The following is a 27,619-nucleotide window of genomic DNA, read 5'->3' as shown; positions in this document are numbered from 1 at the left end:
GCTGACGGCTCCCATTTCCCCTGATTATGTAGGTCAACTAATAGCCATCGTAATGCTCTTCATTCAAGCACATGGTCATTAAATCATACTTTAGAGAATCCAAAAGAGCTTACAATGTATCCATATGGTCCACAGCTGGTTTTATCCAGCACTAAAGCAAATGGGTAGATTGGTTGAGGGAAGGGGGAGGGGGGAGAGGAGGCCAGAGGATGTTCTCTCAGCTGACAGGATTTAATTGAGGGAAGGGAACCTGCCAACCACCGCTCTTTTGAGAGCTCCTCTGGAGGAAGGTAGAATTTGCTCATGGACGAAAGCTCTGTCAGCAGCTCATCCTCATCACTGAAAATGTTGCGATTGCCATACACCACTGATTGGCTTCATTTGGACAAGCTTTTTTTTGTTTTAATTGTGAGAACAGGATGCTGGATTAGATGGGCTCCTGGCCAGATTCTTCAGGGCTCTTCTCTTCTGAAGTGGCAATACTGTACCACTTTCAGCAACCATGGCTGCTCCCAGAGCATCCTGGGAACTGTTAAGGGTGCTGAGAAAAATGTGATTCCTTTTTCAAAAGAACCCTACAATTCCCAGAGTGGTTTAACTATCAATCCCTCTTCCCAGGGAACTCTGGGAATTGTAGCTCTGTGAGGGGAACTGTGGGGATCTCCTAACAATTCTCAGTCCCCATAACAAACTATAGGTCCCAGGATTTGTGGAGAAGCCATAACTGTTTAAAGTAGTATAATAGTGCTTTAGCTGTATATAGCAAACAGGGCTCAAGACTGCTTGAGGAATGAGGGGCTGCCATCTTGTCCTTTCCCTCACGCTGCCATCTTAATCTGGCCCTGGGTTGACTGTCTCGGTGAAAACTAGGCCAGCGTCGTCCTTTCCTTAAAGAGTGGCAGAGCTTTGCTTCCTCACAATGGAGGAAAACACAACATTTATAGACTGGAGGCTGAATGAATCCCTTGTTCCGCAGCTGCAGATTCAATGAGGTTGTGTTGTAACAGCCGGTCTCTGAATAAACCCTGTGCAGAAGGGCGACTGGACTGCCCTTGTCGGAGGTCCAAAATACAATGTGGACAAAAAACAGATTTGTGAAATACTACAGTGCAGCTTTCAGTGCCGTGTGTGTGTGTGTGTGTGTGTGTGGTTTTCCTGGAAGAAGACAGAGCTCTTCTTTATGATCAACAGGAAGTATCTTCTCTTTTTTTTATACATCTACTTGCTCAAAATTAACTAACTGCCAACCTCCAGTGCACAAACACGGCATTGCTGAACGAACGGGGAACAGAAAGAAAAGCACATTTTCCCTCCTGCCTCCAGTAAAATTTTAAAATAAAATTAAAATGAGGTGGTTATCTCAAAACTCATTGTGGTGAAACTGCAGAAAAATGATTATAGGGTAGGGGGAGTTCTTGGGCATAGGAACTGAGGATCATTCGCTGTACCCAACACCTAGTCCCAAAACTCATGAGTCATCGCAAAAGGGTTTTCTGTTGCTCTGATGTTTATATCCATGTGCAAATTTAGCAGGAAGAGAGGGGTGAGGGAGAGCAAGGCCTTTTCTGTCTTGGCCCCTCAACACAGCCAACTCCAGGTTTGAGAGGTCCCTTGTAAAAATGCACTTATTGGGGTAGGAAGAGAAAACAGTGGGCTTATTTAATCATTTATTATGGAGGATTTATACACAGATTGGTGCATAGCCCTCCCTCTGATCTGCCCCATGGCTCCAATACTGGGGGCAACTGGTCGACTTGTCCTCTCAAGAGCAAGCAAGCACCTAAAGGAGCATCACTTATCTGATCATTGTGGTAGCTTGCAGTGGCTACTAAAATTTCTTGTGATACCCTACACCAACACTATGTTTGAGATGCTGAGGAAATGGAGCGGGCTTGTTTTCTGCTGCTCCAGAGGGTTGGACCTGAGCCAATGTGTTCAAATGGAGTTTCAAAAAGCATCCTGGGAACTGTAGTTTGTTAGGGGTTCTGAGAGTTTGTCAGGAGACCACTATTCCCTTCATAGAGTTACAATTCCCACAGTTCTCTAGGGAAAGGAATTCATTGCTAAACTACCCTGGGAGTTGAAGCTCAGTGAGGGGAATTTTGTGTGTGTGTGTCATAACAACCTAAGCACCCTTAACAACCTGCATTTCCCAGGATTCTTTGGGGGAAGCCATGATGGCTAAAGTGGTACAATAGTGCTTTAAATAGATGGTGTGGATATAGGTTCAGACCCCAGCAGCCGTAAACACTCATTCTCTAGCTTCACCAAGAACGGGTGAAATAATGTGAGTAAGTGTCTCTTCCATTAATTTGCTTTGACATATCTGTATGTCATGGTTTTCATGTTAGCTGCCTGGGGAGGTTTTTAAATTTTATTTTTTTAAAATAGAGAGAGAAAAATATATATATAATGGTGACTGCAAAATATCTCACTCCTAACCAATTCCTGGAAAAAAATAAGTCATACTGTAGCTCTAATAAACTAAAACTTTCCTCAAACTATGTGAATTTATTAACTGACGGAGCCACTGTTCTCTGGAATCCCCATGGAATGAATATTGGAGACAATTAATATCCATGACGTTAGTAATGTAACGGTACTGCAGAAAAAGAACTCGAGAGAGAGAGGAGAAAAAATAACTTCTTTTTTTTGGTTTGGCTGAATCAATCTTTCTAGTTACAAACAGCCAAGACTGCCAATTATTGCTTATTACTTGTCCCCAGACATTTGATTAGGCTGCAAGAATTACTCTTAACATGAGAAATAACCTTTTTTTTGAGTTTACCTCATGAACAGAAGCTTTTGTTGGCTCATCCCAGCAAGTTTCTGCTTGAGGGAAGCTAAACTAGGGTGAACAACACTAATTAAAATGCCTCGGTGTAAAATTAGGGGTTTAAAATAAATATCAGAAACCCCTGATATGAAGAGGACTAGGAGGCTGATTTCTTCTACTACTTTTTAATAATGGAAGGCTGATAGATTTATAGGCAATTAACTAGCTGGCACTGAAAGTTTCTCGCTGCTTCACATAGGAGTTACTGCTGCCTCCCTGAGTTCCTTCTTGAAGAAGGGTGGGAGATAAATTATTAATAATAAATTGAAATAACAGCAACAATAATGATGACAGAGATTAGGAACCTGCAGCCCTGTAGATGCTGCTGGACTATGACTCCCAGAATCCCTGGGCAAGCTGGGAGTTGCCCGCAGGAAAGGAACAGAGAGCAAAAATTACGTACTTTGGCAGACCCTCCAAGTGTCCCTATTTTCCAGGGACAGTCCCAGATTTACAGAAGCTGTCCTGGTTTCCGATTTGATCCTGGAATGTCCCTCTTTTCCTTAGGACATCCCTATTTTCTTTGGAGAAATGCTTGAGAGTATGGAATAGGACCTGCTTATTTTCATTGGAGAAATGCTGGAGGGTATGGAGTTATGTGACCCCTGAGCAAAGGAGATTAGTAACTATACAACATTTAGAAGACATCTGCAGGCAGCCAGCCTTGTATAGGGATGTTTTTAAAATGTTTATGTTTTATTTATGTTGGAGGGCGCGCAGAGTGCTCAGGCAACCCAGTCAGACTGGCGGGGTATAAATAATAAAATTATTATTATTATCATTACTGAATAGGACACCCCTATTTTCATCAGAAAAATGTTGGAGGGTCTGCTTCAGGCATCTAATCCAGCATCCTGTTTTCACAGTGGACATCCTGGTGCCTGCAGGAAACCTGAAAGACAAGACTCAAGCCCATGAGCCATCTCCCCATCTGTGTTTTCAAGCAACTGGTATTCAGAAGCATGTTGCCTCTGACTGAAAGCATGGTCATTGTGGCTTGGAGCCATTGATAGCCTTCTCCTCCACGAATTTGTCCAATCCCCTTTTAAAGCCATCCAGATTGGTGGCCTTCTCTGCTTCCTGTGTGAGCAAGTTCCAAAGTTTAACGATGAGTGAAGAAATACCGTATTTACTCAAATCTAATGTTCACCTTTTTTTGCCAAATTATGATGCGAAAATTAAGGTGGGCATTAGATTTGACTACATTCTCCAGCAAATACTGTTTTTGTTGTTGGTTTCAAGGTTCTGAAATTTGAGGTGCACATTAGATTCAATGGCGCATTAGGATCGAGTAAATACGGAACTTTATCTGTGCTGCATCTTCCAACTTTCAGTTTCTCTGGAGTTATAGGGTTAAGAGAGAGGGAGAAAACTTTTTCTTTAGCTGCTTTCTCCATACCATACAATATTTTAGAAACCTCTATCATATCACTTCTTTCTTGCCTTTTCTCTAACCTAAAAAGTCCCAAATGCTATAACCTTTCCTCATAGGGGAGTTGATCCGTCCCCTTGATCGTTTTGGTACTTGACCAGTACAAAGTCACTTCCTATGTTCCTCTACTAGTACTCCTTTATATTTTATAGGCCAGTTTTAAATATATCTGAGCAGCAAGGATGGCGTAAATGGATAGGTGATCCGATAATGGAAAGCAAATGAGTTCCTTGACAGAAGAAACACAAGATATAAATGCACATAAATAAACAAGACAGCTGGGGTTATGCCACCACCATCCCTCTCCCCTTCAGTATATTAGGATAAGGCAGCAGAATACCCAGATCTAAAGTGCATCTCCTTGCTTCATCAGAGCTCTGGATAATTGGTATGCCCAACAGTTCTCTCACCGGCAGCCAGTTTTGTAACAGGTGGCCTTTTCGATCCAAGCAATCTCAGAGTGCTTAGTTTAATCTGGGGATAGGCTTAATATTTCTGTATTTTGCAAGCAATATTATCTGGAAAGGTTAAGCCTGTCAATAAATGTATATTTTAAATACAGCTTACATTTTATCCCATATGTTATAGCTACTGGAGCGAGAGGGCCATTTCAGTGCTATTTCCAAAAAAGAAACAAGCATGGGATGTTACAAATATTACAAATGTTACAAATACACAGTTTACAGTTTTACAAAGTAACAGCAGGCATTGCTACTTGTGGGAAATACAGTGGTACCTCAGGTTACAGACGCTTCAGGTTGCAGACACTTCAGGTTACAGACTCCGCTAACCCAGAAATAGTACCTCGGGTTAAGAAATTTGCTTCAGGATGAGAACAGAAATTGCGCAGCGGCAGCAGGAGGCCCCATTAGCTAAAGTGGGACCTCAGGTTAAGAACAGTTTCAGGTTAAGAACAGACCTCCAGAACTGTAAAAGTTTCTGCCCTATATGAAAACGGCCAGTGGCTCCGGTTATGGATGACTCATGCATATGCAATAATGCCACATATTATTACAGTATCAGACCTTATTGGTTGTTGCTCCTTCCCGTGGTTAGCTTCCTTTGAGCGTCTGCTTAACCAGCAAGGAAAACCATGCCTCTTTAATTCCTCTGGGCTCCCTGCTGCCAGAATGAGGCATAACTGAACTGGGTTTGACCAGATTGTTGGACGTGGAAACCCAATTCTGTCTCTCTCACCCTCCTGCCAGCTTTCCCCCTTTGCAAATGTAGTCAGCCAAAACTGTTATGATAACCCCCAAGGCTGTACTGAGCACTGTAGAAAGAGGGGTTTTTGTGTGTGTGCCTACACACAAACACAAAGCACTGATTCTTGGGAAATACAAAACATTCAACTGGTGTGTCCATGCCAGATTACTAATGCATGCACCTCCTACACACAGTGCAGAAGTCCAGGCCACGGTTGGCACAAGGGAAGCAATGATTTGGCCCCAATGTTTGCAATTATCTCGTTAAAAAGGGGGGGAAGGGTGGAATACAAAATTGTTCCTAAGCCCCACAGCTGGAAATTGCAGGGTCTCTTTTCCCCAGCTGGCACATCCTGAATGCCATTTCACATTAAAGGCACAGGAGAGGCATTCTGGGAAGACAGAGGGTCACAGCCAGAAACTGGATTAATAGACACTGCAAAAAATATGCATAAGGTTGAAGAAACTGAGTATGTTTAGCCTGGAGAAGAGAAGACGGAGTTGGTGGTGGAGGTGGGAATGACAGCATTCAAATACCCAAAGGGCTGTCCCACTCAAGAGAGCAAATACGGTTAAGACAAGTCTAAAAGCATACAAAATAGACACTCATGGCAGAGTCCCATTTAGTCAGCTGGGAACGCCTGTCGAAACAAAAATGTATTCAGCTGTTTCCGAAAAGCTCAGATAGTGGGTGCCTTGTTGTATTTCAGCAGAAATGCTATTCCACACAACAGGGGCAGCCACACTGTTCTGGGTTACTGAGGAGTGGTCTTCTGAGATCTTTGGGACTTGCAGAAGAAAATCCCCTATACAGTGGTACCTCTGGTTACATACTTAATTCGTTCCGGAGGTCCGTTCTTAACCTGAAACTGTTCTTAACCTGAAGCACCACTTTAGCTAATGGGGCCTCCTGCTGCCGCTGCACTGCACTGCCAGAGCACGGTTTCTGTTCTCATCCTGAAGCAAAGTTCTTAACCTGAAGCACTATTTCTGGGTTAGCGGAGTCTGTAACCTGAAGCGTATGTAACCTGAGGTACCACTGTACTTCCTTAATGTGCATAAGAGACAGAAAGGTGGGTTTCAGTTGGAAATTAGGAGAAACATCTCAATGATCAGCTCAGCAAAGGAAGCAATTACCTAGTGGTGTGGTGGGTTCTCCCTTGCAGGAGGTTTCAAACAGAGGCTGGACAGCCATCTGGCAGGGGTGTGCCAGCTCTGGATTTCCGGCACAGAGTAGGACATTGGACTAGCAGCCAGGGAACCTTTGGCAGTACTCTTGGATGCTCAGGTAGCTGCTGTGCCCAGAAATGCCCTCTACACAACCTCAGCTGCAGAAACCAGGTCTAGCCACTGTTGATGTATGCCAGGGATGGAGGACCCCTGGAAAGCTTAGGCTTACTGTTGGCACCAATGACAACAAACCCATTGGGATCAGCTGTGCTACAGACTTCCCCACTGAGAACTACACTGATTTGCTGTAAGCACAAATAACCCTTTGCACTGCCAGTTTCAATTCAAGCCTGCAATGCAAAGGACACTCCTCTGCAGGTGTTTGCAAAGGAAAACCTTTACGATGGGTCACCTGGCATTGCTGTGATGTCAAGTGATTCACAGGTGGGAGTCTCTGCTCACCTGTCAAAATGGCCCACAGGGGTTGGAGGAGGTGTGGCCCCTCTAAGATTACGACAATGCACCCTATGTGGGCCTGACCCCCACATAAAATAAGGCAGCACGGGCAATTTTTGGCAGGGCTCTTAAAGCAGTTGTGCAATGGGGATTCTCTGTTTAAGCCATGGCGAAGGCTGGGTTGTACTTCAGGGGAGCATCAACTGAGCTGGAGTACAGCAAATGCACTACTGCAGAGCAGAGTTGTATTTGTGGTCTGTGTCCCTTTTGTGTGGTAACTGCCCCACCACACATCTCTACAGGACAGGATTCACTGAGAGTGACCCAAAACATAATGCCAAACCATGGTTTCCCAGAATTCTCAACCAACAGGCTCAGACAAGCCATGCTTTGTGAGCATCTGCTCAAAAAGGATCTGAAGCCATGGTTTGAAGTTTGTTTGCAATCCATATTTGGGGAAATCAGTGCCAGCACCCTCAACTGACAAACCCTGGTTTGAGACATTGCTCTACCAGGGGATTATTAATCTTGGGAGATTATGAAGAAAGACAGGGCGAAAGGTAAAGAGCAGAAACTATGGATTGTATGTCTCTGTGGAACACTTGGCATGGTATGGAATCTACTGCTACTGCAAACCATGGTTTGACAATGCATTTGAACCAGCCCATTAGTGAAATTATGCCCTTCTAATGAGGCATGTAGGTGTCCCCTTCAGGCTGTTTAAATTGACAGAGAATCATAGAATTCACAGAATCATAGAGCTGGAAGGGACCCTGAGGATCATTTAGTCCAACCCCCTGCAATGCAGGAATATGCAGTTGTCCCAAGGGGGGATCGAACCTGCAACCTTGGCATTATCAGCACCATGCTCCAACCGAGTTATTTGCAAGACCTGGCTGACATGGCCAGCAGTTCCCTCCTTTGTTACCAGAATGTTGTGCAAAGCCAGATTCTGTTGCTGCATTGGATTGGTGCTGAAAGCTTCTGCTGCTCCTACATGAATTTGGATGGTGGTAAGGATGATTGGGAAGACAGGAGTGCCTGGCGTGCTCTGGTCCAGGGGGTCATGAAGAGTCGGACACGACTAAACAACAAGGATGATTGGATTTTGGGCATCCAGTTGACATTTTCTGAGCATTTCTGTTGAAAGGGGGGCAGAATGTGGGGAATTAATGCAACATGCCAATAACTTTTCACAGTTGTGTGCTATCCCTTTTGCCGGGAGAACTGACCCACTGCTTTTGCATTAGCTTTTGAGCTTTATGTATTGTTTGATAAACGGTTTAACGTTCTCCCCTTTCTGCCCTGCACAAATATGAGTAATCGTGTGCATTGGACGAGACATGAAAGCATATATTTGGGAAAGCAATTTACAGCCTTTTTACATCAATATCTTTTATATTGCACCGTTGTTTATGCATGTTAAGCGTTGCTGCCGTCCCTGGGAATTCCAAGGTGAGCTAGGTTTGTAAATCTAGCCGTCCCATTTTATGAGAGGATGTGTGCTCAAATACTTTCAAGCAATGTTAAGTGCGGCACCTTGTGCCACACACACACACAAGCATGTAAATATTGTTCATGCAACATTAGTAATATCTATTTTAAACTCTGATCCCCCAAAATGCAGTACTGTATTGCACTTGAGAGAATCATAGGATTGGAGGAAGTGTTACAGATCACCACACATTCAGATGTGGGTAATACTATATTAGTTTTCCCGATTATAATGCTAGTGCTTCTGACCCATTTTCTTATGTTCCATCCTCACTGCAGCAGCTGTCTATGGAACTGTGGCTTTTTAACCGATATACTGGAACGGCATACATGTCCTATAAACCAATAGACAGAGTGTGACACAACAATCGGTGTCATTGGACAATGTCACTTGTTGTTGTTTAGTCGTGTCCGACTCTTCGTAACCCCATGGACCAGAGCACGCCAGGCACTCCTTCCACTGCCTCCCGCAGGTTGGTCAAACTCATGCTGGTAGCTTCACGAACACTATCCAACCACCTCGTCCTCTGTCGTCCCCTTCTCCTTGTGCCCTCCATCTTTCCCAACATCAGGGTCTTTTCCAAGGAGTCTTCTCTTCTCATGAGGTGGCCAAAGTATTGGAGCCTCAGCTTCAGGATCTGTCCTTCGAGTGAGCACTCAGGGCTGATTTCCTTAAGAATGGAGAGGTTTGATCTTCTTGCAGTCCATGGGACTCTCAAGAGTCTCCTCCAGCACCATAATTCAAAAGCATCAATTCTTCGGCGATCAGCCTTCTTTATGGTCCAGCTCTCACTTCCATACATCACTACTGGGAAAACCATAGCTTTAACTATACGGACCTTTGTTGGCAAGGCGATATCTCTACTTTTTAAGATGCTGTACTACTCCATTTTTTTCTGCACATGTCTACTTCTGTTCCCCCCTGATTCCTTCAAGAAAACAGCAGGGAAGAATTCATATGCCAGTATAACACCCCAAATTTTGTCCCTCTGTTCCAGCAATTTTCTGGGTTAAGCAGCTGCAAATATGTTTTTTTCCTGGAATCAAATAACATGGAAATAAACTCCAACCATGCGCTATATTCCATTAGTTCTCCAGAAGTGGCTTTGATGTCATGTGGAAGTTCACATGCCACGCACAAATGGAGAAACTGAATAAACTGCCTTGTGAAGCAGTCCAAATCCAGCCTTCTGCTTACTTCATGAAATCCAGAACTAAAAATGCCCTTGTCCCCAGCCTCCTCTTGAAGAACTCCTGCAAGTCCTTGATTCCATCACCTAACTGAAGGGATGCCAAACTTTATGGACCAGTGGGAAGATTTCAAATTTTGAGAGAGTCCTGTGGATGCCAATCAGAAAGCAGCTGCGATGGGAGTGCGGCCTAACACAACATGGCCGCCATGGAGGGCATGTTTTCACTCAAAATTAGAGAGCAGCTTTCCCCATAATTGCATTTCCATATTAGAAAATGCTTAACCTGTGGAATTTGCCTGCCATGCAGCTGTTAAAGGCACAAGAATCAGGGCTTTTTAAAGCTGGAACTCGCCGGAACTCAGTCCCGGCATCTCTCAGGTGGGTGCCATTGCCATAATAAGAGAACAAGGGAGGTGTTCGTGGTGAATTCTGGCATCTCTTTCTCTAGAAAAATAGCACTGACAAGAACACAGTTTTCCTCCCACACCAACCCATTGCCATCCTGTATCCACTAACCTGGGAGGAAGCCCCATTAAACACAGAGACTCATTTATGAGCAGACATGTACACCATTGTACTATAAATTAACTGTACAGTACGGTGAATTCTTAATGAGTGTCTGGCTTTCAACTGCTGTTTAAGCCTCTCGGCAAAGTTTTCAAATTTGCCTTTTGGGAGGAATGGGATTCTCCACCCACCCTCACTTATCGCAAAGCAGCAATTGCAGGAAACAACTTCTAGGGACTACCTGATCTCAGTCAAAGCCACCACAGAAAAGCTGCATCCTAAGTGCGAGGGGAAAAGGAAGGGCAACCAGAAAGAGGAAAAGTGCACAAAAGAAGAGGGGGGAAAAGCAGACCTTTGGGACACCAGGGATTCCTATTGTCTGGCATCCAAACAACTCATTGGAAGTAGCTTTCCTTAGCCGAATGATCTTTGCAGTTTTTGGGGGGGCTGGGAGCAGGAGAGGAACTACACATGCAGCTCATAACAGGACTGAATAAACTTAATACCAGCCACATGTAAAATTGGCACAGCCTGAATTGAGCCTGATCCATCCATCCCTAGTGGCACGTGCAGCCAAAAGGCTCATTCCCCTCTTGGCTTATTAAGCTGATTGTCCAGACACGGTCAGTAGCAGCGCCAACGATTTTGAGTGCTCCACGAGGCTCTATTGCTCGCAATACTCAGCGTTTGGCATTTAAAAGGGTGAGGGAGAGTCACAATCCATCTTCATAGCTTAGTCACCTAATTGGCTGCTGAGAGTTGGCTGTCTCCCTGCCTTTTCTTCTCCCTTTCTACTTTCCTGCTTATGAATTGTCCAAAAGGCCCTTTAAGTGAAATTGGATAGGCTGCAAAGTGTTGGTTTCATCTGTTTTTGCGTGTGCGTTTGTTTTGTTTGCAGTTTAATCAGTATGATCCAGATGCCCGTGCGAGGAAACCGGAGCTCGATTTTTAATTATCTCTACTTTGCCTGAGTTAGGAATTCCCGGTAGTGCTGTCTGCAAAAAAGATGCCAAAACCCGCATTGTTCTTTAATTAGCTGTTGTAATTGTTTCAGCCTAATCTCCGTGATTAGCAGCAGCATTAAATACAGCAGTAAGAATAGACCTGCTCTCTTTGTGCTGCCCTGGTAAGCACACGCCTTCTCCCTTCTGGTAAGGGACATAATATAAAATCAATTAGGATGCCAACCGGCCTTTGATTGGAAAAATGATTAAGACCAGCTACCATGAAGTGCAGATGGCTTTGTGGAGTTGCTTTATGGGCACCCCTCCACCACCGGGGTGGCTTTATAGCCTTGGGATTTGTGGGCTGGAACAAGAAGGAAGCATGCAGAGGTCTCTTATGATATTTCCTTCCTCCATACAGGTTGGAGCAAAAGGCAGGGGAAGCCCACCACTGTCGAAGGCAGTCCACCTGTGAATGTGAGTAGTTGGAAACCACAGGAGAGGAGAGGGCTGTTGCATTCAGGTGCTGCTTGTGGGCTTCCCAAAGGCATCTGGTTGGTCACAGTGAGAATGGGATGCTAGACTAGATGGGATACTGACCTGACGCAAGGGACTCTTCTTAGGTTCTTAAGGTTGATGGGGAAGGGAGAGCTGGGTCACATCACTGGCCCAGCCTTTTGACTTCAGCACCACTGGAAGAGGCAACTCCATGTGATCTGGAGCCCTGATTGCACAGAGGAGGCTGCACAAATACAATTCAGACCTTCACCAAAGGATGGACCTCCAGCCAGGCATGGAGCTGGTGGATCGGATGGAGTGGTGGATACAGTCATTTGAAAAAGATGACACTAACCGATGGCTAAATATTGCACTGCACGTATGTAAAAATCTATCACACCCCCCCATCTCCTTCTTAGTCCAATATCTGCAAGTGATGAAGCAGAAGCTTGCTTACAAGAGCTTCCATTATAATAAACCAATTAGCTAAAGCCCTCGTTGACCTGAAGCGTGTGTGTTGACCCCAGAACGCCCACACTGGTGCCATCTCGTTGGAAGCTGCCAATATCCCCTTCTGAAGCTTAGGGCAGAGGTGGGTAGGCATTAGGCTTGCAGGATTCACCTTGCTACTTGCTAGAAACTGCAGATTAGGGATGGGTGGATCTGTCTATTTTCATTTCTCATTTCCCCAAACTTAATTTCAGTTCTGCACACTTCCACACCAGCTTGTGATATTTTTTTTTAAAGTTCTCATGAAATTTCATCAATATTGCCATAAGAATTTCTTCCAGAATATACAGTTGTATGCAATTTTGTCTAAAATACACATTTTAATTTTTTTTGACACAGCAATTTCCCCTAATGTAACGTATTTCCAAGCTCAGGCGCCCTATATCTGCACTTTCTGGAAACAAGCGAAGACACTTCACATTGTCTCCATATGCAGATAAAAATATATGGACAGCGGCATTAATGGAAAAGTTCACTAAACACCTGAAAGCCCTGAGGGGTAAACAAAATGCGGATGACTTTATAAAAACTTGGTATCCCTTCACTATTTTTCAATGGACAATTCTGCAGTGCGGCATCCTCAACACACAGACCTGCAGCTCTGGAACAACATCTTCCATTAAAAACACCGCTCCGTTCCCGCGTCAGGGAGAGAGATGGAGGGATTACAGGGAAATGCTATTGTAACTTGTTACGTGTATCTTCTTAGCTGTATAATTTCAAAAAAACGAAATAAAAATATTTATAGTAAAAAAGGACATTTTGTTCTAACAGGCTTTTATCAAGCTAGATAAATGGGACTTAGTCGAAAGGGTCTGCTTTGTATGGATTTAATATTATGTTAGATGTTGTTGTTTAATCTCAAGACTTCATTATGAAGTTTAAACAGCCCTCCAGTAATAAAATGAAAAGGAAAAGGAAAAGTATAAAACAACAAAACCAGAGTTCACAGCCCCAACTGCATCTTCTGCCAATTTCTGACGAGTGAAATACAGACTTCCTATGCAAACATCTTGTCATTTTTCTATCAGTAGCTGCCCCTTTGACCATATCACAGGGAGTCCTAGGGTTTGTCTTTAAATATCTGGTTCCACAAAGTAATGTTTATTCTAATTCCTAGAAAAAAGCCCTGACTTATAAAATTAAGAGTATCTCTGGATGCAGCTGAACCTATGGAGTTTGCCTCCATTTGTCGGCCATTTGTTACCTTTATGAAAGGTCTATTATGGAGATGGAAAGTCCCAATGAAATACGGCTTTATTTTTGTATTCATAGCATTTATTTTGTTCTTTTTCTGTATCGGGTCAGTTTTTGTTGTTAACATTCAATTCAGCATGTAGTCTCTTGAGAATGTACTTTATTTTATGAGGTAATGGCTGTTTTTGTGTTTTTTTAACCGCTTCTAATAATCTAATGTGTAAATTGCCTCATGACTGTTGCTTGGAAGGCAATTAAGGAAACGACAATAATCGTCGTAACAAGAGCTTAACCCCACAGCTCCTTGGGTGGAAACGGTGACTTCCACCCTCTCCAACGGCTGCAGAGAGGATGCCAGTTCTGAGGCTTTGCCTCCAATACAACAACCCCAAGCCACATGTCCTTGTGAGGCTGCGACACAAGCAACTTGCCAAAGGTCACATTAAAAAGTCGCCATTCGAAGCAGGATTTAGACGGCACCCTGGCTGGCAAGTCGAAATAAGATGATAATGCTCCCAGTTTAATATCATTCTGACAGTTTTAAAAGGTCAAACTGTGAAGAATGCTGTATGTGCTCAAACTCTTTGATTGGGATAAATGAATTTTTTTTATTTAAAAAAATGTGGTGGGCGGCCGGCGGGGGGGGGGGAGGGGGAGAAGACTTCTGCCAGTCATCAGTTTGATGCCAAAAATAAAAGGTGGCGACCTCCATTTCTTCCAGCTCTCAAGTGACACGTTTCTGGGTTTTCAAAGTCAAAAGAAAAAGGCAGCTTTGAAAGGTTACCATGAAGCCGATCTGGAGCTTACTGATAAAACTTAATTGATTTGTTGCCGCTTTATTATCAAGATTTGAGGTATCAGCTTTCTATAAAGTTATTTTCAGGTTCTACAGAAGCAGGGGCTACGTAACTTTGAAAGTTTACACGACCCACAGCTGTCCTATTAGGCTGCGTACAAACTATTCATTTGAAAAGCATGACTTCTGCCAAAGAATCCTGGGAACTGTGGTTAATCTCCCACAGAGCTATAACTCACAGTACCCTGAATAAACTACAATTCCCATGGTTCTTTGGGGCAAGTCCTGCATGCAGCCTTCTTGAGCTTTGGCCATGGTTCAAATGTTTCCTTGGCTATAAAGATTTTGCGTGGCCAGGAGGAGTCTCCCCAACCCCAGGCAACCCCCGAGTGGAATAATGACTCAAGACAACATGCTATGGGATTAAAATTGGCCACAACTTTATTAAGGTTCAGATGTAGGGAGAACTTGGCTCAGGCATTGGGCGTTTATCTTTCCCAGTCCCCAGCCGGGACTCTGGGAGACATCAGGGTTATCCAGAAGGTGTGGGGATTGGGCTGGCTCTGGAGAACATATGTTCAAGCAGAGAGCCCACCCCCCGTTTTGCCACCATCACAGGGGAGAGCAATGACAACCTCTTGGCCAATGCCTCCCCTCAAGACCCCTTTAACAGGGAACCCTGGGATCACTGCCACAAGGGGGGGTCACCGCTTTATGTCCCCCCCCTTTAGGAAGATAGTCTAAAGCAGGGGTCTGCAACCTTTAAGACAAAAAGAGCCACTTGGACCCGTTTCCGAAGAAAAAAATCCTGGGAGCCGCAAAACTCGTCATTATAAAAATAACCTTTTTGTCACTTTTTTATTATTTCTTTGTTTGACCCCTCAGAATTACTCCTCCTCATAGAAATAAACGTTAAATTAACAAGTTACCTTTTTGTGTGTGTGTGTGTGTTCTTCACTCCCCTTCAAAACAGTGACCAGCTTACATGCCCCCTTTCAATGCAGTGACCAGCGTACATGCCGCTTACAATGTAGCGGGCAGGCGGGCGGGAAGGTGACGTCGGGACAGTGCGTGACTAACACACACACCGCCCCCATGCGACGTCACAGCCAGTACAGCGCCTACCACAGTGGGGAGTGTCGGGGCGCACAATGCGCCTCCTCCCCTCGCTAGTATCCGCCCCGGAGCCGCGGCAAAGGTGTAAAAGAGCCACATGCGGCTCCGGAGCCGCGGGTTGCTGACCCCTGGTCTAAAGGATTCCGCCCAAGGCCTGAAACTGCCAAAGTTGTGATGTTTTGCTACGGGAAAGGCAATAATAATAATAATAATAATAATAATAATAATAATAATTTATTATTTGACCCCGTCCATCTGGCTGGGTTTCCCCAGCCACTCTGGGCGGCTTCCACAGAAACCAAAAAAACACTAAAATATCATACATTAAAAACTTCCCTTTTTCCTGCCAATGCAGGAAAATTCCTTTCTGACCCTTCAACAGCAACCATGATGTAGCAGCGCCTGCGTACCTGTGGAGAAGAGGCTAACCTAAGCCATGGATGGGGAACTGTGGCCCTCCAGATGTTATAACTTCTGTCATCCCTGATCCACACAGCCCACCTGTGAGTCAACTGTTGTTGGGGGTCTGCCTATGGCGCAAACTGATTCTGGTAGACTCCACCACCTGACTCCTGACAGAGGGTGCTGTGGCCCATCAGCCCCTGAACTGGATTTCTGATCCAAGATCCCTTAAGAGATCAGGAAGGGCACTCCTCCTCACTAACGTTGCAGCCTAATGCCTCTTCTGGCAATAGAACGTTGTGAAGATTGCTATAACATACCCAGCGTGCACACTGATTGGCTCCTAAGTTCCCGCACAAATTCTCAGTCTCACATGCAAATGCAAAGCATTTCCTCCCATATGGGAGACTGAGACGCTGGCTGCTCTCTCCCTCCACTGCTGGGTGGCAAAGGCCAATCCCTGGGAACATGGAATTATAAACTGATTGATGTGGTTGACTTTACTGATTATTATACTGAGTAATATTTCAAAATATAATTTATTTTACCAGATATCAGTGTCTTGATATTTATGTCTACTGTCTTATTATTATGAACAGTTTCAGTTCATTCCATTGTTCTGTGTATATTGTGGTGTAATTGTTTCACAGGCTGATGTGTTCATTGCTGTTACACGTTTGTCAGTTTTGATGAAAATTGCCTTGAGCATAATAATAAAAATGGAAAGGGAGAATATTTATGAAACTGACGTTAATAAGACTTCTGGAAGCATCAACGAGTTGGGAGTTAATACTATATCATTGTAAAATTTTCCAGTAAATCCAATTTATTAGTCTAATAGTACAAACTGCATGGTTAACTGCTGCCTTTCACTCATCCACCCACACTCCTTGCTGGCAACATATTCTAGATCAGCAATGGCTTGATAATCACTAACTCATCTGGAGAGTAGATAATGGAAGACCTAAAGGAAAGCCATCAACTGATTTGATTTTTTCTTGCATTTACTTTGAAGAACATGGGAAGCTGCCATATACATACAAACCCAGACTACTGTTCTATCTACCTCCGTACAATCTATACCTGTGTTTCCCAAACTTGGGTCTCCAGGTTTTTTTGGATTACAACTCCCATCATCCCTAGCTAGCAGGACCAGTGGTCAGGGATGATGGGAACTATAGTCCAAAATCGGCTGGATACCCAAGTTTGGGAAATCCTGGTCTACACTGATTGACAGTGGCTCTGCAGGGTTACAGACAGAGATTTTCCCAGCCCTACCAGGAGATGCTGGGACTGAACCAGGGACCTTCTGTATGCAAGTAAGATGCACCACCACTGTGCAACAACCCTTTGCCCCAAACATGGCCAACAGCAAACTAAAGCTGGTGGACAACTAGCAATGTCCCATGATGTTCTTATCCTGAAATTGCTGCTCACAAGTATTGGACATACGGATTATAAGAGGAGTTATGAAATCAGATTTCTTTTTATCCACCCTTCCTTTCCAGTCCTTTAGCACAGGGGCAGCCAGTGCCCTTCAAGTGCTGTTGGACTGCGACACCCATCATGGCATCACAGAATTGTAGAGTTGGAAGGGACCCAAACGGTCATCTTTGTGCAATGCCCTGCAATGCAGCAAAACAGCTAAACAATCCCTGTCAACCTCTGCTTAAAAACCTCCAAGGAAGGAGAGCCCACCACCTTCCAAGATAGTCCATTCCACTGTCAACAGCTCTTACCATCAGAAAGCTCTTCCTGATGTTTAGTCAGAATCACCTTTCTTGTGATTTGAATCCAGTGGTTTGGGTTCTACCCTCTGGAACAGCAGAAAACAAGCTTGCTCCATCTCCATGTGACAGCCCTTTAGGTATCTGAAGATGGCTTTCATATCACCTCTTGGTCTCCTCTTATCCAGGCTAAACATACCTAGCTCCCTCAACTGTTCCTGATAAGGTTTGGTTTCCAGACCCTTGATCTTCTTGGTTGACCTCATCTACATACATTCCAGCTTGTCAACACCCTTCTTAAAACTCTGGTGCCCAGAACTGGACTCAGGACTCCAAGTGATACTATTACTTCCCTTGATCTGGTACACAAAACCATTAGCTTTTTTTCACTGTTGCATCACTGTTGACTCATGTCAAACACTAAGACCCCGAGGTCCTTTTCACCTGAACTCCTGCCACACCAGGTGTCCCCCATCCTATATTTATGCATCGCAGCCGACCACTGCTGATGCTGCCTGGGGATGATGGGAGTTGGAGTCCAACAATATCTAGAAGGCATCATGTTTACTATTCCTGGCTTAGTACCACCATTATTCCTCAAACTTCTGCTGCCAGAGGTAATAGGGCTTTACAACCTTTCAAGAATCAGGTGCATTCAGAGCATGGACAATAGCCCTGGCTGAAAAGCTGACGTGCCAGATTCGTGAGACCAAAGGGAATTCTAACCCCCATCTTTGCTATAATGTGTGGCAAACATTTTTGGATTATATGCATCAAGAACATTGTGTTTATAACCTCCTGAGATCTCATGGCAATATGCAGGGGGGGGGGACTGGAGTGAACTGTAAGAATTTGATACAATATTTTAAAGCAAAGTGGTTGATGTGTTGTGCAATATGGTGTTTTGTGTGTGATGTGGAAAATTAATAGATTTACATTAGATAGTGCTACACGCACACAAACACACAAAAAATCAGCTGCATCGAACATTTCAAACCTGCTATGTGCTCTTCTTTTCAAAACATACACACATGGGAGTAAGTGCAATAGTTTAAGTCAGAACCTAATGCAGAGTTTGCTTGACAGACATGGGAGATTTCCTCCTCCGTACTTTCTGCTGCCAGCTTTGAACATGAGAAATATGGCTTCAGAAAAGAAGAAGAAAATGCAGCAAAAACCAAATCTTTTTGCCTCCGATGATCATCTCTCTTGATGCTCAAACTCTGGCCCTTTCACAACATGCAAAACACGATCATTTGAGTTTTGTCTCCCCGGTAAGCCCTCCTTGATCTCAGTTCCTGCTTTTGAACTGCTTTGACTCGGTCTCAGCACCGCAAGGTACAAAGACGGCGCACATGAAAAGCTGTTTCCCGGCCCCCGTAATAGATCTCAAATAAAAGAGACTAGCAAAACAGTTGGCTGAGAAGTCCCAGCTCTGAAACACACCCAGCAATTCCCCCATTTGCTCTTATCCATATGTAGAACCACACACTTAATCTCTATCTTAATTATTTAAGAACAGGTGTGCATGTGTGAGTGTATAAGCACAGTTTCTTCTGCCTGCTGGAAATATTTATGTCCTCCTGGAAAAAAAGTGTGGGGGGGGGACCACAGAGTCTTTGAAAGCCAGCTGGCATTCGCCTTGGCACTCACTTAGCAAGGAATTAATACGCATGAAGGCTGAACTACATTCGGGTTGGGGAAGGCAAATTAGAAGGGCAGATGCCAAAGACATTTTATACACGCTCTGTGGCTAAATGGAAAACCACAGGCCTCAGGCTTGGCAATTCCTGACTTTTAAAATGCTCGATGTCTACTGTGGTCAACTGTATGCATGCACACATACATGCGCACACTACCTAGCTGTGTTCAGGGAGGAACTGAGGCAGGAAAGATTTACCAGTCTTGGTGAGATTGGGTGCCATTTTGGCTCCCTTTCCCCAAACCACCACCATTAGCAATCATGTGACCAATTGGATAACTGGCATTTTTTACAGTTGCCACATGACTTTTGTTCCACGCTTCCAAGGAATCCAAGCTACAGTGTGGCAGCAGGACCTACTCTCTGGAATTCCCTGCCCATTGATCTCACTACACGCATTTTTGAACACATTTATTGGGCTGGAGAACAGCATTGGAAAATGCAAATAATTTCCTGTTTTGAAGGATGCTTGCATTGTACTGTTCCAGAAAGTGTGAATTATTAGGCAGGTTCACTGATATATTCAAATTATATTGAATTTGTCCCCCATTCCTAAGAGGCATGCTGCTCTTAAACCCCCCCTTTTTTTGGTTTCTAAAGTAGGTTTACACTGCCTTGAATCATGTTCTCAGGGTGGTTAAAAAAATATGAATAAAATGATTAACAACAACACACACACTACACCCACTGATGACAAAATAAACTGAGGTCACAAAATCACAAAAGTAGCATCGGCAGAATCACTTGGCAGAACTGAAATCACATCTAAAAAGCTTTGGAAAGGTCTTTGCCCGGTAGTAGCGCTGGTTGTTTTTACTCAATGATGAGGTAAAGTTGTGGTAGACACCACTCCCACCAGTACACTTTTAAAAAGCCATTCTATGCACAAGCTGCGACCATCCTCTTCCCTCTTCAACAGGCGGCTATGAAATAGCCACAGAAAACCACACAAGCCAAGTTCCTTTTAACAACCTCTAAAACCTACTGCCCATGGGCAAAAGGTGAAGCAGTTTAACAGCAGCTTCATTGTGGACTGTAGCTAGCACTCAGCTTCCATGAGCTGCTGCTGTGACATCACAGCAGCTAAGCCAATGGCATAAAAAGAAGATCTGTCAATAAGAGTTAAAGGTTGTAGGCAACTCAGAGAAGATCTGCTGAAATTAAGTTTGTGAAGGCCACTAATTTCAGTGGGTCTACTCTCAGTTGGATACCACCCTAAGAGATCAGGAGGCAAGGGCAGAAATACTTATTCTAGCTGCCAACGATATCAGACACACTTGAGGCAAACGGATTAAATCTGTGCCATCTCGCTGCATCCCTGTCACCAAGATAATTGTCACACACACCCCAATCAAAGAAATGAAGAAGGGAATTTAATGACACCATCACACAAAGGGCTGCAAATATATGACTCAGTCATTTATGGAAGCCTGATGAAATTGTTTTGTTGTTTATAGAGTTTGTATGGATGGTTTTATTGTTTCAGAGTTTGCTAAACTGATTTTATTATGCCTAGAGCTTGCGTGTCTGTCTTGTACTCTGTTCTCCCCACTCTTACCCACTTCAATGGCTTTATGGTGCAAAGTGGTCCAAAATTTTGTTTAATAAATAATAAATAAACTGAACATGTCTCTCACTGAATATGTGAAAGACTTCCCATCGTGGTGACCTTAAAAGCAAAGTCTGACACACGATGCATTTTTTTACACTGAAGGTGAAAATCTGAAAAGAGACACCATTGTCTTTCTTCCCAACGTGCCATCTGTCTGGGAGGATGAGCAAAGAAATAAAGAGACGATACAGAAAGTGCAGTACAAATAGGTTGCTTCACCTCCAAGGTGGGAATGACATCCTTAGAACTGACAAAATGTACACTTTTCAACAAGGCACAGTCGAGATGTAATGACAGGCGACATCCTGGCTTTGCTGGCTTTCAAAGGAAGGGCATGCCAGAACAACCCAGAATTTGAATAAAGACTTTAAGAAGAGGACATGATAATAAAGAACTAACCTGGGTTTCCAAGCCTTTGTAAGGATTGAGAGGCTGATCCTGCAAGAAGAACACAGAAGAATAAATGGATTATTTCAAAGAGGCCAATTGCAAGTAGACATACCTATTATTATTATTATTATTATTATTATTATTATTATTATTATTATTATTATTTATTAATATTCACAGTATTGGGGGGTTTTTTTTAGTCCACAAACATTACATAAGCCAATACATTATTTTTCTGCTTTGTTTTTGACATTTCCCTTTCATTGAAATTCACTAAAATTAATTATCTAATTAACTGTGTAAGTTTCGGTTGCAGCAAATAGCAAGACAAAAAAAAAGAAGGGGGAAAAAAGATTTCATTGGAAGCCGAACTGTAGCAGAATAGAAACAGTGCTGATTGCCATGAATCCAGAACAGGATGGAAATCGCTGCATCCTTACATTCCTGAGGATAAGCTGGAGCTCCTTCGGTCCCAGAACTGGGATCAAGAGCAGCTCTAAATCCCTGTCCTCTGGCTCAAGAGGAGGCTGAAAATGTTCTGGTGGTCTCCTCACTGCATAGCGTAAGGCAGTTTCCATTCAATGGTGTGATGCGGAAGGGGAGCAAGTGCCTGCCCCACCCCTTAATGTCCTCAGACATAATTTCCAGCAGGACTGAAATGTTCAGTTCCAAGTTTTTATCTCAGTCAATGTATGTCAGAAATAATCCAAGAACAAAGGGTTGTATCCAATGCTAGTAAAGTGGTACCTTGGGTTAAGTACTTAATTTGTTCCTGAGGTCTGTTCTTAACCTGAAACTGTTTTCTTAAACTGAAGCACTACTTTAGCTAATGGGGCCTCCTGCTGCCACCGCGCCACCGGAGCACGATTTCTGTTCTCATCCTGAAGCAAAGTTCTTAACCCGAGGTACTATTTCTGGGTTAGCGGAGTCTGTAACCTGAAGCGTCTGTAACCTGAAGTGTATGTAACCCGAGGTACCACTGTACTACTCTGCGTACTAGCCACTATGACCATGTTTTCCAGAACTCAAATTCTGGGAAGAAGATGGGAATTTAAGAACCCTGCCCCCTCCCCAAGTTCAATGAGATTTTTCTTTTTTAAGGAAAATAGTTGTGTGGTTTGTTTGTTTGTTTGTTTGTTAAGTACAAAAGAAACATGCACACTTCTGCAAAACATCTGTGCTTGATGGCTGCAGATATTCCTGCAGACTCGTTTTCTATTCGCACCCCTGCTTAATTGGAAAGCTTAACGAAGTGAAACCAGGTCAATGATGCTCTCTCTTTCATCCATCACGCCTGTCGGAATTAGAAGGCTTCTGTTTACAGTTGGTTCCTGCTTGTCACTTCATGGGGGGTGTGGGCTCACCCCCACTCCCTCCGAGATGAAGAATTCTAACCATCTTGGTTATTGCAACTACCTGCAAATCTACTCCTGAAGAGCCGCCGGGCAAAATAGCAACAGGTAACTGTCATGCTCCTCTTCCTCTTTACGAACCTGATGAGGCATGGCTTTATAGCTGCACGATTCCATGCTAAAAGAAACATTAATAATTCTGGGAAGCAACTTCTCTATTCATCTAGTGAGGACAGGAAGCTGATCTATCTGGGTCCTTGGTATTGTCTATGCCTATTGGCAGCAATTTTCAGACAGGAGTCTCCCCCAGCTATACAGTGGTACCTCGGGTTAAGTACTTAATTCGTTCCGGAGGTCCGTTCTTAACCTGAAACTGTTATTAACCTGAAGCACCACTTTAGCTAATGGGGCCTCCTACTGCCGCTGCACTGCCGGAGCACGATTTCTGTTCTCATCCTGAAGCAAAGTTCTTAACCTGAAGCACTATTTCTCGGTTAGCGGAGTCTGTAACCTGAAGCGTATGTAACCTGAGGTACCACTGTACTTCTTGGAGGCTGAACATGGGACATTCTGCATACAAAATCTGCGTTCTACCACTGAGCTGTGTCCTGTCCTCCAATGACCAGTGGCTGCATTCGGTACTCGGGAAGTTGCATCATACCAAGTGAGACCACTGGGCCATCTAGCTGGGAGCTGCCTAAACTGACTGTCAGCTCTGCCATGACAAGGGTTGGACAACACGCCCCCAGCAGCCCATTCTAGCTCTTTATGATTCTTTGATTGATGCATCTTGCTTAGGAAAGCTACAGGGATGCAGTGACAAAGCTGAACAGGGACATCTGCACTGCCAGGTAAGACCCAGAAGGTTAGCAGCTCAATGGCAGAACATCTGTTTTGCATGTAGAAGGTCCCAGGTTCCGTCTCTGGCGTCTCCAGGTAGGGCTGGAAGACAACCTTGCCTGAATTCCTATTAAGTCCTTGCCAGTCAAGCTACATGGAACTGAGATAAACAGGTCTGACTCAGTCTGAGGCAGCTTCTGATGCCCTCTTCTAAGGTCACTGTAATGGTTCTAGGGGTTGCTCGTGCGTAAGCTTGTCCCAACCTCTGGCTGGGTTGCCTGAGTGAACCTTTCCTGTCTGGGCAGCCACTCGCCCGTGGCTGTCTCAATCGCTGGCAGAATCCGTCAGTGGGCATTTCTTAAACTTCTTCCAGCAAAAAAGCTCTTTGACGCCAAGTCTCCTCCTACTCTCCCTGCGCGGAAGCCTTCTGCGCAAGGAGGGCGTAGGCAGCGAAGGACCCTTCCTCTCCCCACTGGTCCCCGACAAGGAGTCATGGGACCACCTCACCGATTCCCCCGTCTGCCCCCCTTCTCCACTGGAGCTATGCTGATTCTCTTCCCCAGAAGATGGGCTGCCTCTCCCACTCCCGGGACGCTCTCTGGGATCCCTTTGGAGCTTGCTCTCTCCCTCGGACACTGATGGCAGTTCCCTGACAGTCACTTTCCTGGAAGAGGGCATTGAAAGAGTTTTCGGAAGAAGCCATATCAGTATAGAGAAGGGTGGTCCTCGAGATAAGCTGGGTAGAAGGAGAAGGGGAGAAGTGAGCATCTTCCAAGCACTTCCATGCAGTGCTCTGGGAAGGCAAGAGGGTTCCCATCTCCAAGACTGCTGGTTGAATGCCAGTTGAAGTCCCAACATAAATACGGCAGTGGCCCTTACATGTTACAAGAAAAGCTACTTCAAAGAAATCACTCACATTTTGGTTACTGCCATTACCAGGACTAGTGTCGGAGCTGGCACTGCTGGCTACCTGCAGAGGGCCCATTATTGTCCCTGGATGTCTTGCCACTCAACTCCTCCATCATCTCTTAGCATGTTCCTCTCTCCAGACAAATGTGAAGAGCAGGAGTGGGGAACCTCAAGCTCTCAAAACTCCCGTCAGGCCACACCGCCTCTCCCCAAACCACTGCCCTCACAAGTCCTCCTTCACACCCTCCTTGAGTGTTTTTGCCTGGCTGGAATATGAATGTTGCTCTCTCTGGCTGGTGGTATGGACTTGGACCAGAGGGAAGGGGGGCAATAAAATGGGTAGTGAGGAGGAAATGAGCCCACTCAGGTAGGGGCTTCCAGTTTGGGCATCTTGCCCAAGGGTCCCCAAAACCTGGGTCCTGGCAATGGGCATTATGACTACTGGCCAACCATTCCATTGTCTGGCAGATGGTTGGTTAAGCTGTCCAGAATGACTTTGTTCAGGCCCTGTTAACAGCTAAGGAAGGCAACATGAAAGGAAGAGGAGGGCAAGCTCCAGGTGCACCCAAACTGTATTCCAGAGAGACAGAAAACAATTATATACTTAGTTCCTGGCACCAAACTCGTCTGTCAAAAGGAGGAATAATTAAACTATTCACTGCACTGGGTATCACCGTTACATTATTATGATAAAGTTGTCAGAAACTATTCATCGCTAATTTGATTTTGAACTCGGAGCCAAGGAAGACTTATGCTATAAGCTACACGGAACTCTGCATGGCTTCCAAAAGCAATCAAAAGCTCAACTCATGAAACAGAATTGCTGCTACTTTCTCAACACAGCCTGTCAATGAGAAAATTCTGGGCCCCTCTGAATGCTTGACATTTCTTACCCAGTTTGGGGGCCTGCTTATGGACCTGTAAATGGACTTTGACTAGGTTACCTGAAGAGCTGCCTGCATACATGGACAGCAGCTTGGGCCCCAATGCCCTCGAAGGGCCCATGGGTGGCCCCTGCCCTGGACCCTTAAAAAAGGATAATGGGAGTTGTAGTTCAACAACAGCTGGAGGGCCAAAGGTTCCTCACACCCGCTGCAGAGGTTTTTCCAGTAACATTTCCGGTTAGAAACTGATAACCTTCGCATCAAACACCAGCCCTGGACCACAGAGCTTAAGAGAATAGACCACAACAGCTTCTATTCTACAATTAAGGGTGCTATCCAATTAACAAAAGTGAAGATTTACACACACACACACACACACACACACACACACACACCAAACAGAATTTAAGCTGCTAAGAAGGAGGGAGAAAGAAAAGTCAAACATCATGGTGCCTGTAGACCATATTGTGTGGTCTCGCTCCCCAGGGTTCCACCATTACGACCTTGGCATGCAATAATGTTTCTTAAGTGTTAGCTTAACATGCTGTGAGATAATGGAATTCTAGGAGAGAGCAATGAAAATAGGTGGAAGCTAAGCTTGGGTTTGCTGCCAGAAAGTTTTGCTGTCCCGGGGAGCCTTGGAGCCTGTCCAAAACAGAACAGAGATGCAGAACTGCTGACTGAACAGAAGATATATGAGTGTGTGTGTGTGTGTGTGTGTGTGTGTGCATGCACAAATACCCTCATGCATGTGCAAATACACAGAATAACTGAAAAGATTAAACTGAAACAAAAGCAAAACACACACACCTCATATTTGAGACTCAGGTTCAAATCTCCATTCAGCCATGAAGTTCTTGGGCTGACCTTGGACCAGTTACCATACCACACTTGGCAAAAACAGTCAGCGGTGGGTCGGGATGCGATCTTGAAGACTGAGAAAAGAGCCCATGTGAAGTTGTCACCTGATATCATGGTGATATCAGGTGGGCAACCCTGCCCACCTAAGAAAAATGGCTGGTGGAGGGTGGGACAGATCTTCACCAGGTTCAATAATGTTCCCCACCCCTGATATACCTGCCTGGGGTCTCAGGCAGAGGACTTTCCTTCCCAGAACCTGCCACTTAATTCTTTCAACTGGAGATGCCATGGATTGAACCTGGAATCTTCTGCATCTGCTCTACCACTGAGCTTTGGGGGACTTTTTAATCATATAAAAGGTGAGTAAGAGAGGACACAATAAGAGTGTATGAAGACGGTAAGCGTGTGGATAAATGATGAAGAGTGTGGATAAAGTGAGCTGAGAAATATTCTTCTCTCTCTCACACAAAACTAGAACGTGAGGCCATCCAACAAAGATGAAGAACAAACAAGAATAACTACTTCACACAGCCCACAGTTAAACTGAACGGAACCCAACTCCAACAAGATGGAGTGACAGCCACCAATCTGGATGGCTTTAAAAGGGGACCAGGCAAATTCATGGGGGGACAAGGCTATGTTCTTCTACTGTTGCTGAGAATCATAAGTGAGTAGAGTGCTGCTGTGCTCAGGTGCTGTTTGTGGACTTTTCCTAGGCATCTCGTTCACCATGGTGAGAACAAGATGCTGGACTAGATTGGCCTTTGGCCTGATCCAGCAGCAGGGGTCTTCTTCTGTTACAAGCACAAGACTTGCAACGAGTCCCTGGGAAGACCGTCTCACCGCAACCACAAGATGTATAGAGTATAGACTGCAGTTATTCAGCGGTTGATAAACCACACACTGCACCTTTCTTTAGATCAGGCTTTCCCAAACTTGGGTCTCCGGCGGTTGGACTACAACTCCCATCATCTCAAGCTAGTAGGACCAGTAGTCAGGGATGATGGGAATTGTAGTCCAAAAACAGCTGGAGACCCAAGTTTGCCTCCTTCCTCCCAAATGAGACACCGGGTAAGGAAAAATACCCCCTTTTTCTCGGTAACCAAGGAATCTGAATAGAACCCTGGTCCTTCTCCTATTTGCTTCTCGCAGGAGGGCCAGGATGGGGGTTGGGAATGAAGCAGGATTTGCCAAATCCTCTGCAAAGAGGGTCTTACACGGAGACCCTCTTTTCATCCTCTCCAACCTCCCAGCACCCTCCCTCATGAATGGCAGCTGGGATATTGTTAGCAGGAGTTGCAAGAGAGGGAGAAGAAGAATGAAAGAGCTCGTTTACGTAAGCAGCCCCTTCCGCTCTCTGCTTCGGGGGTTAAACCCTGGGCAATGCCTGACTCACGTAAAGCATTCCTATTTGCCAAGCTGGCAACAGATACCACGCCTGAATATCCCATATATATATGTGCACAAACTCTCTTTTTAAGCGCACACACACACCTCTCTCCAATACACAACACCCTGACAAGAATAGCTTCTTTCTCTCCTCAGCTGGACCTGCTCCTACACAACTGAGAGCTATTTTGCGGCTG

At 44.6% G+C, this 27,619-nt stretch overlaps 1 protein-coding gene across 1 annotated transcript in view; it reads right to left on the bottom strand.

The window, feature by feature from the left end:
- The window catches only part of XYLT1 (xylosyltransferase 1), a 165,938-nt gene that overhangs the window by 87,987 nt on the left and 50,332 nt on the right, over nt 1-27,619 (bottom strand). The window contains exon 2 of the mRNA XM_082200075.1: nt 21,197-21,235. Coding sequence (XP_082056201.1) covers nt 21,197-21,235 — 39 coding nt within the window. The remainder of the gene's footprint in view (nt 1-21,196; nt 21,236-27,619) is intronic.

This window comes from Podarcis vaucheri, assembly GCF_965113315.1.
Source record: "Podarcis vaucheri genome assembly, chromosome: 14".
NCBI lineage: Eukaryota > Metazoa > Chordata > Lepidosauria > Squamata > Lacertidae > Podarcis > Podarcis vaucheri.
The sequence above is the reverse complement of the archived record's forward strand: the minus strand, read 5'-3'. Positions and strand labels throughout refer to the sequence as shown.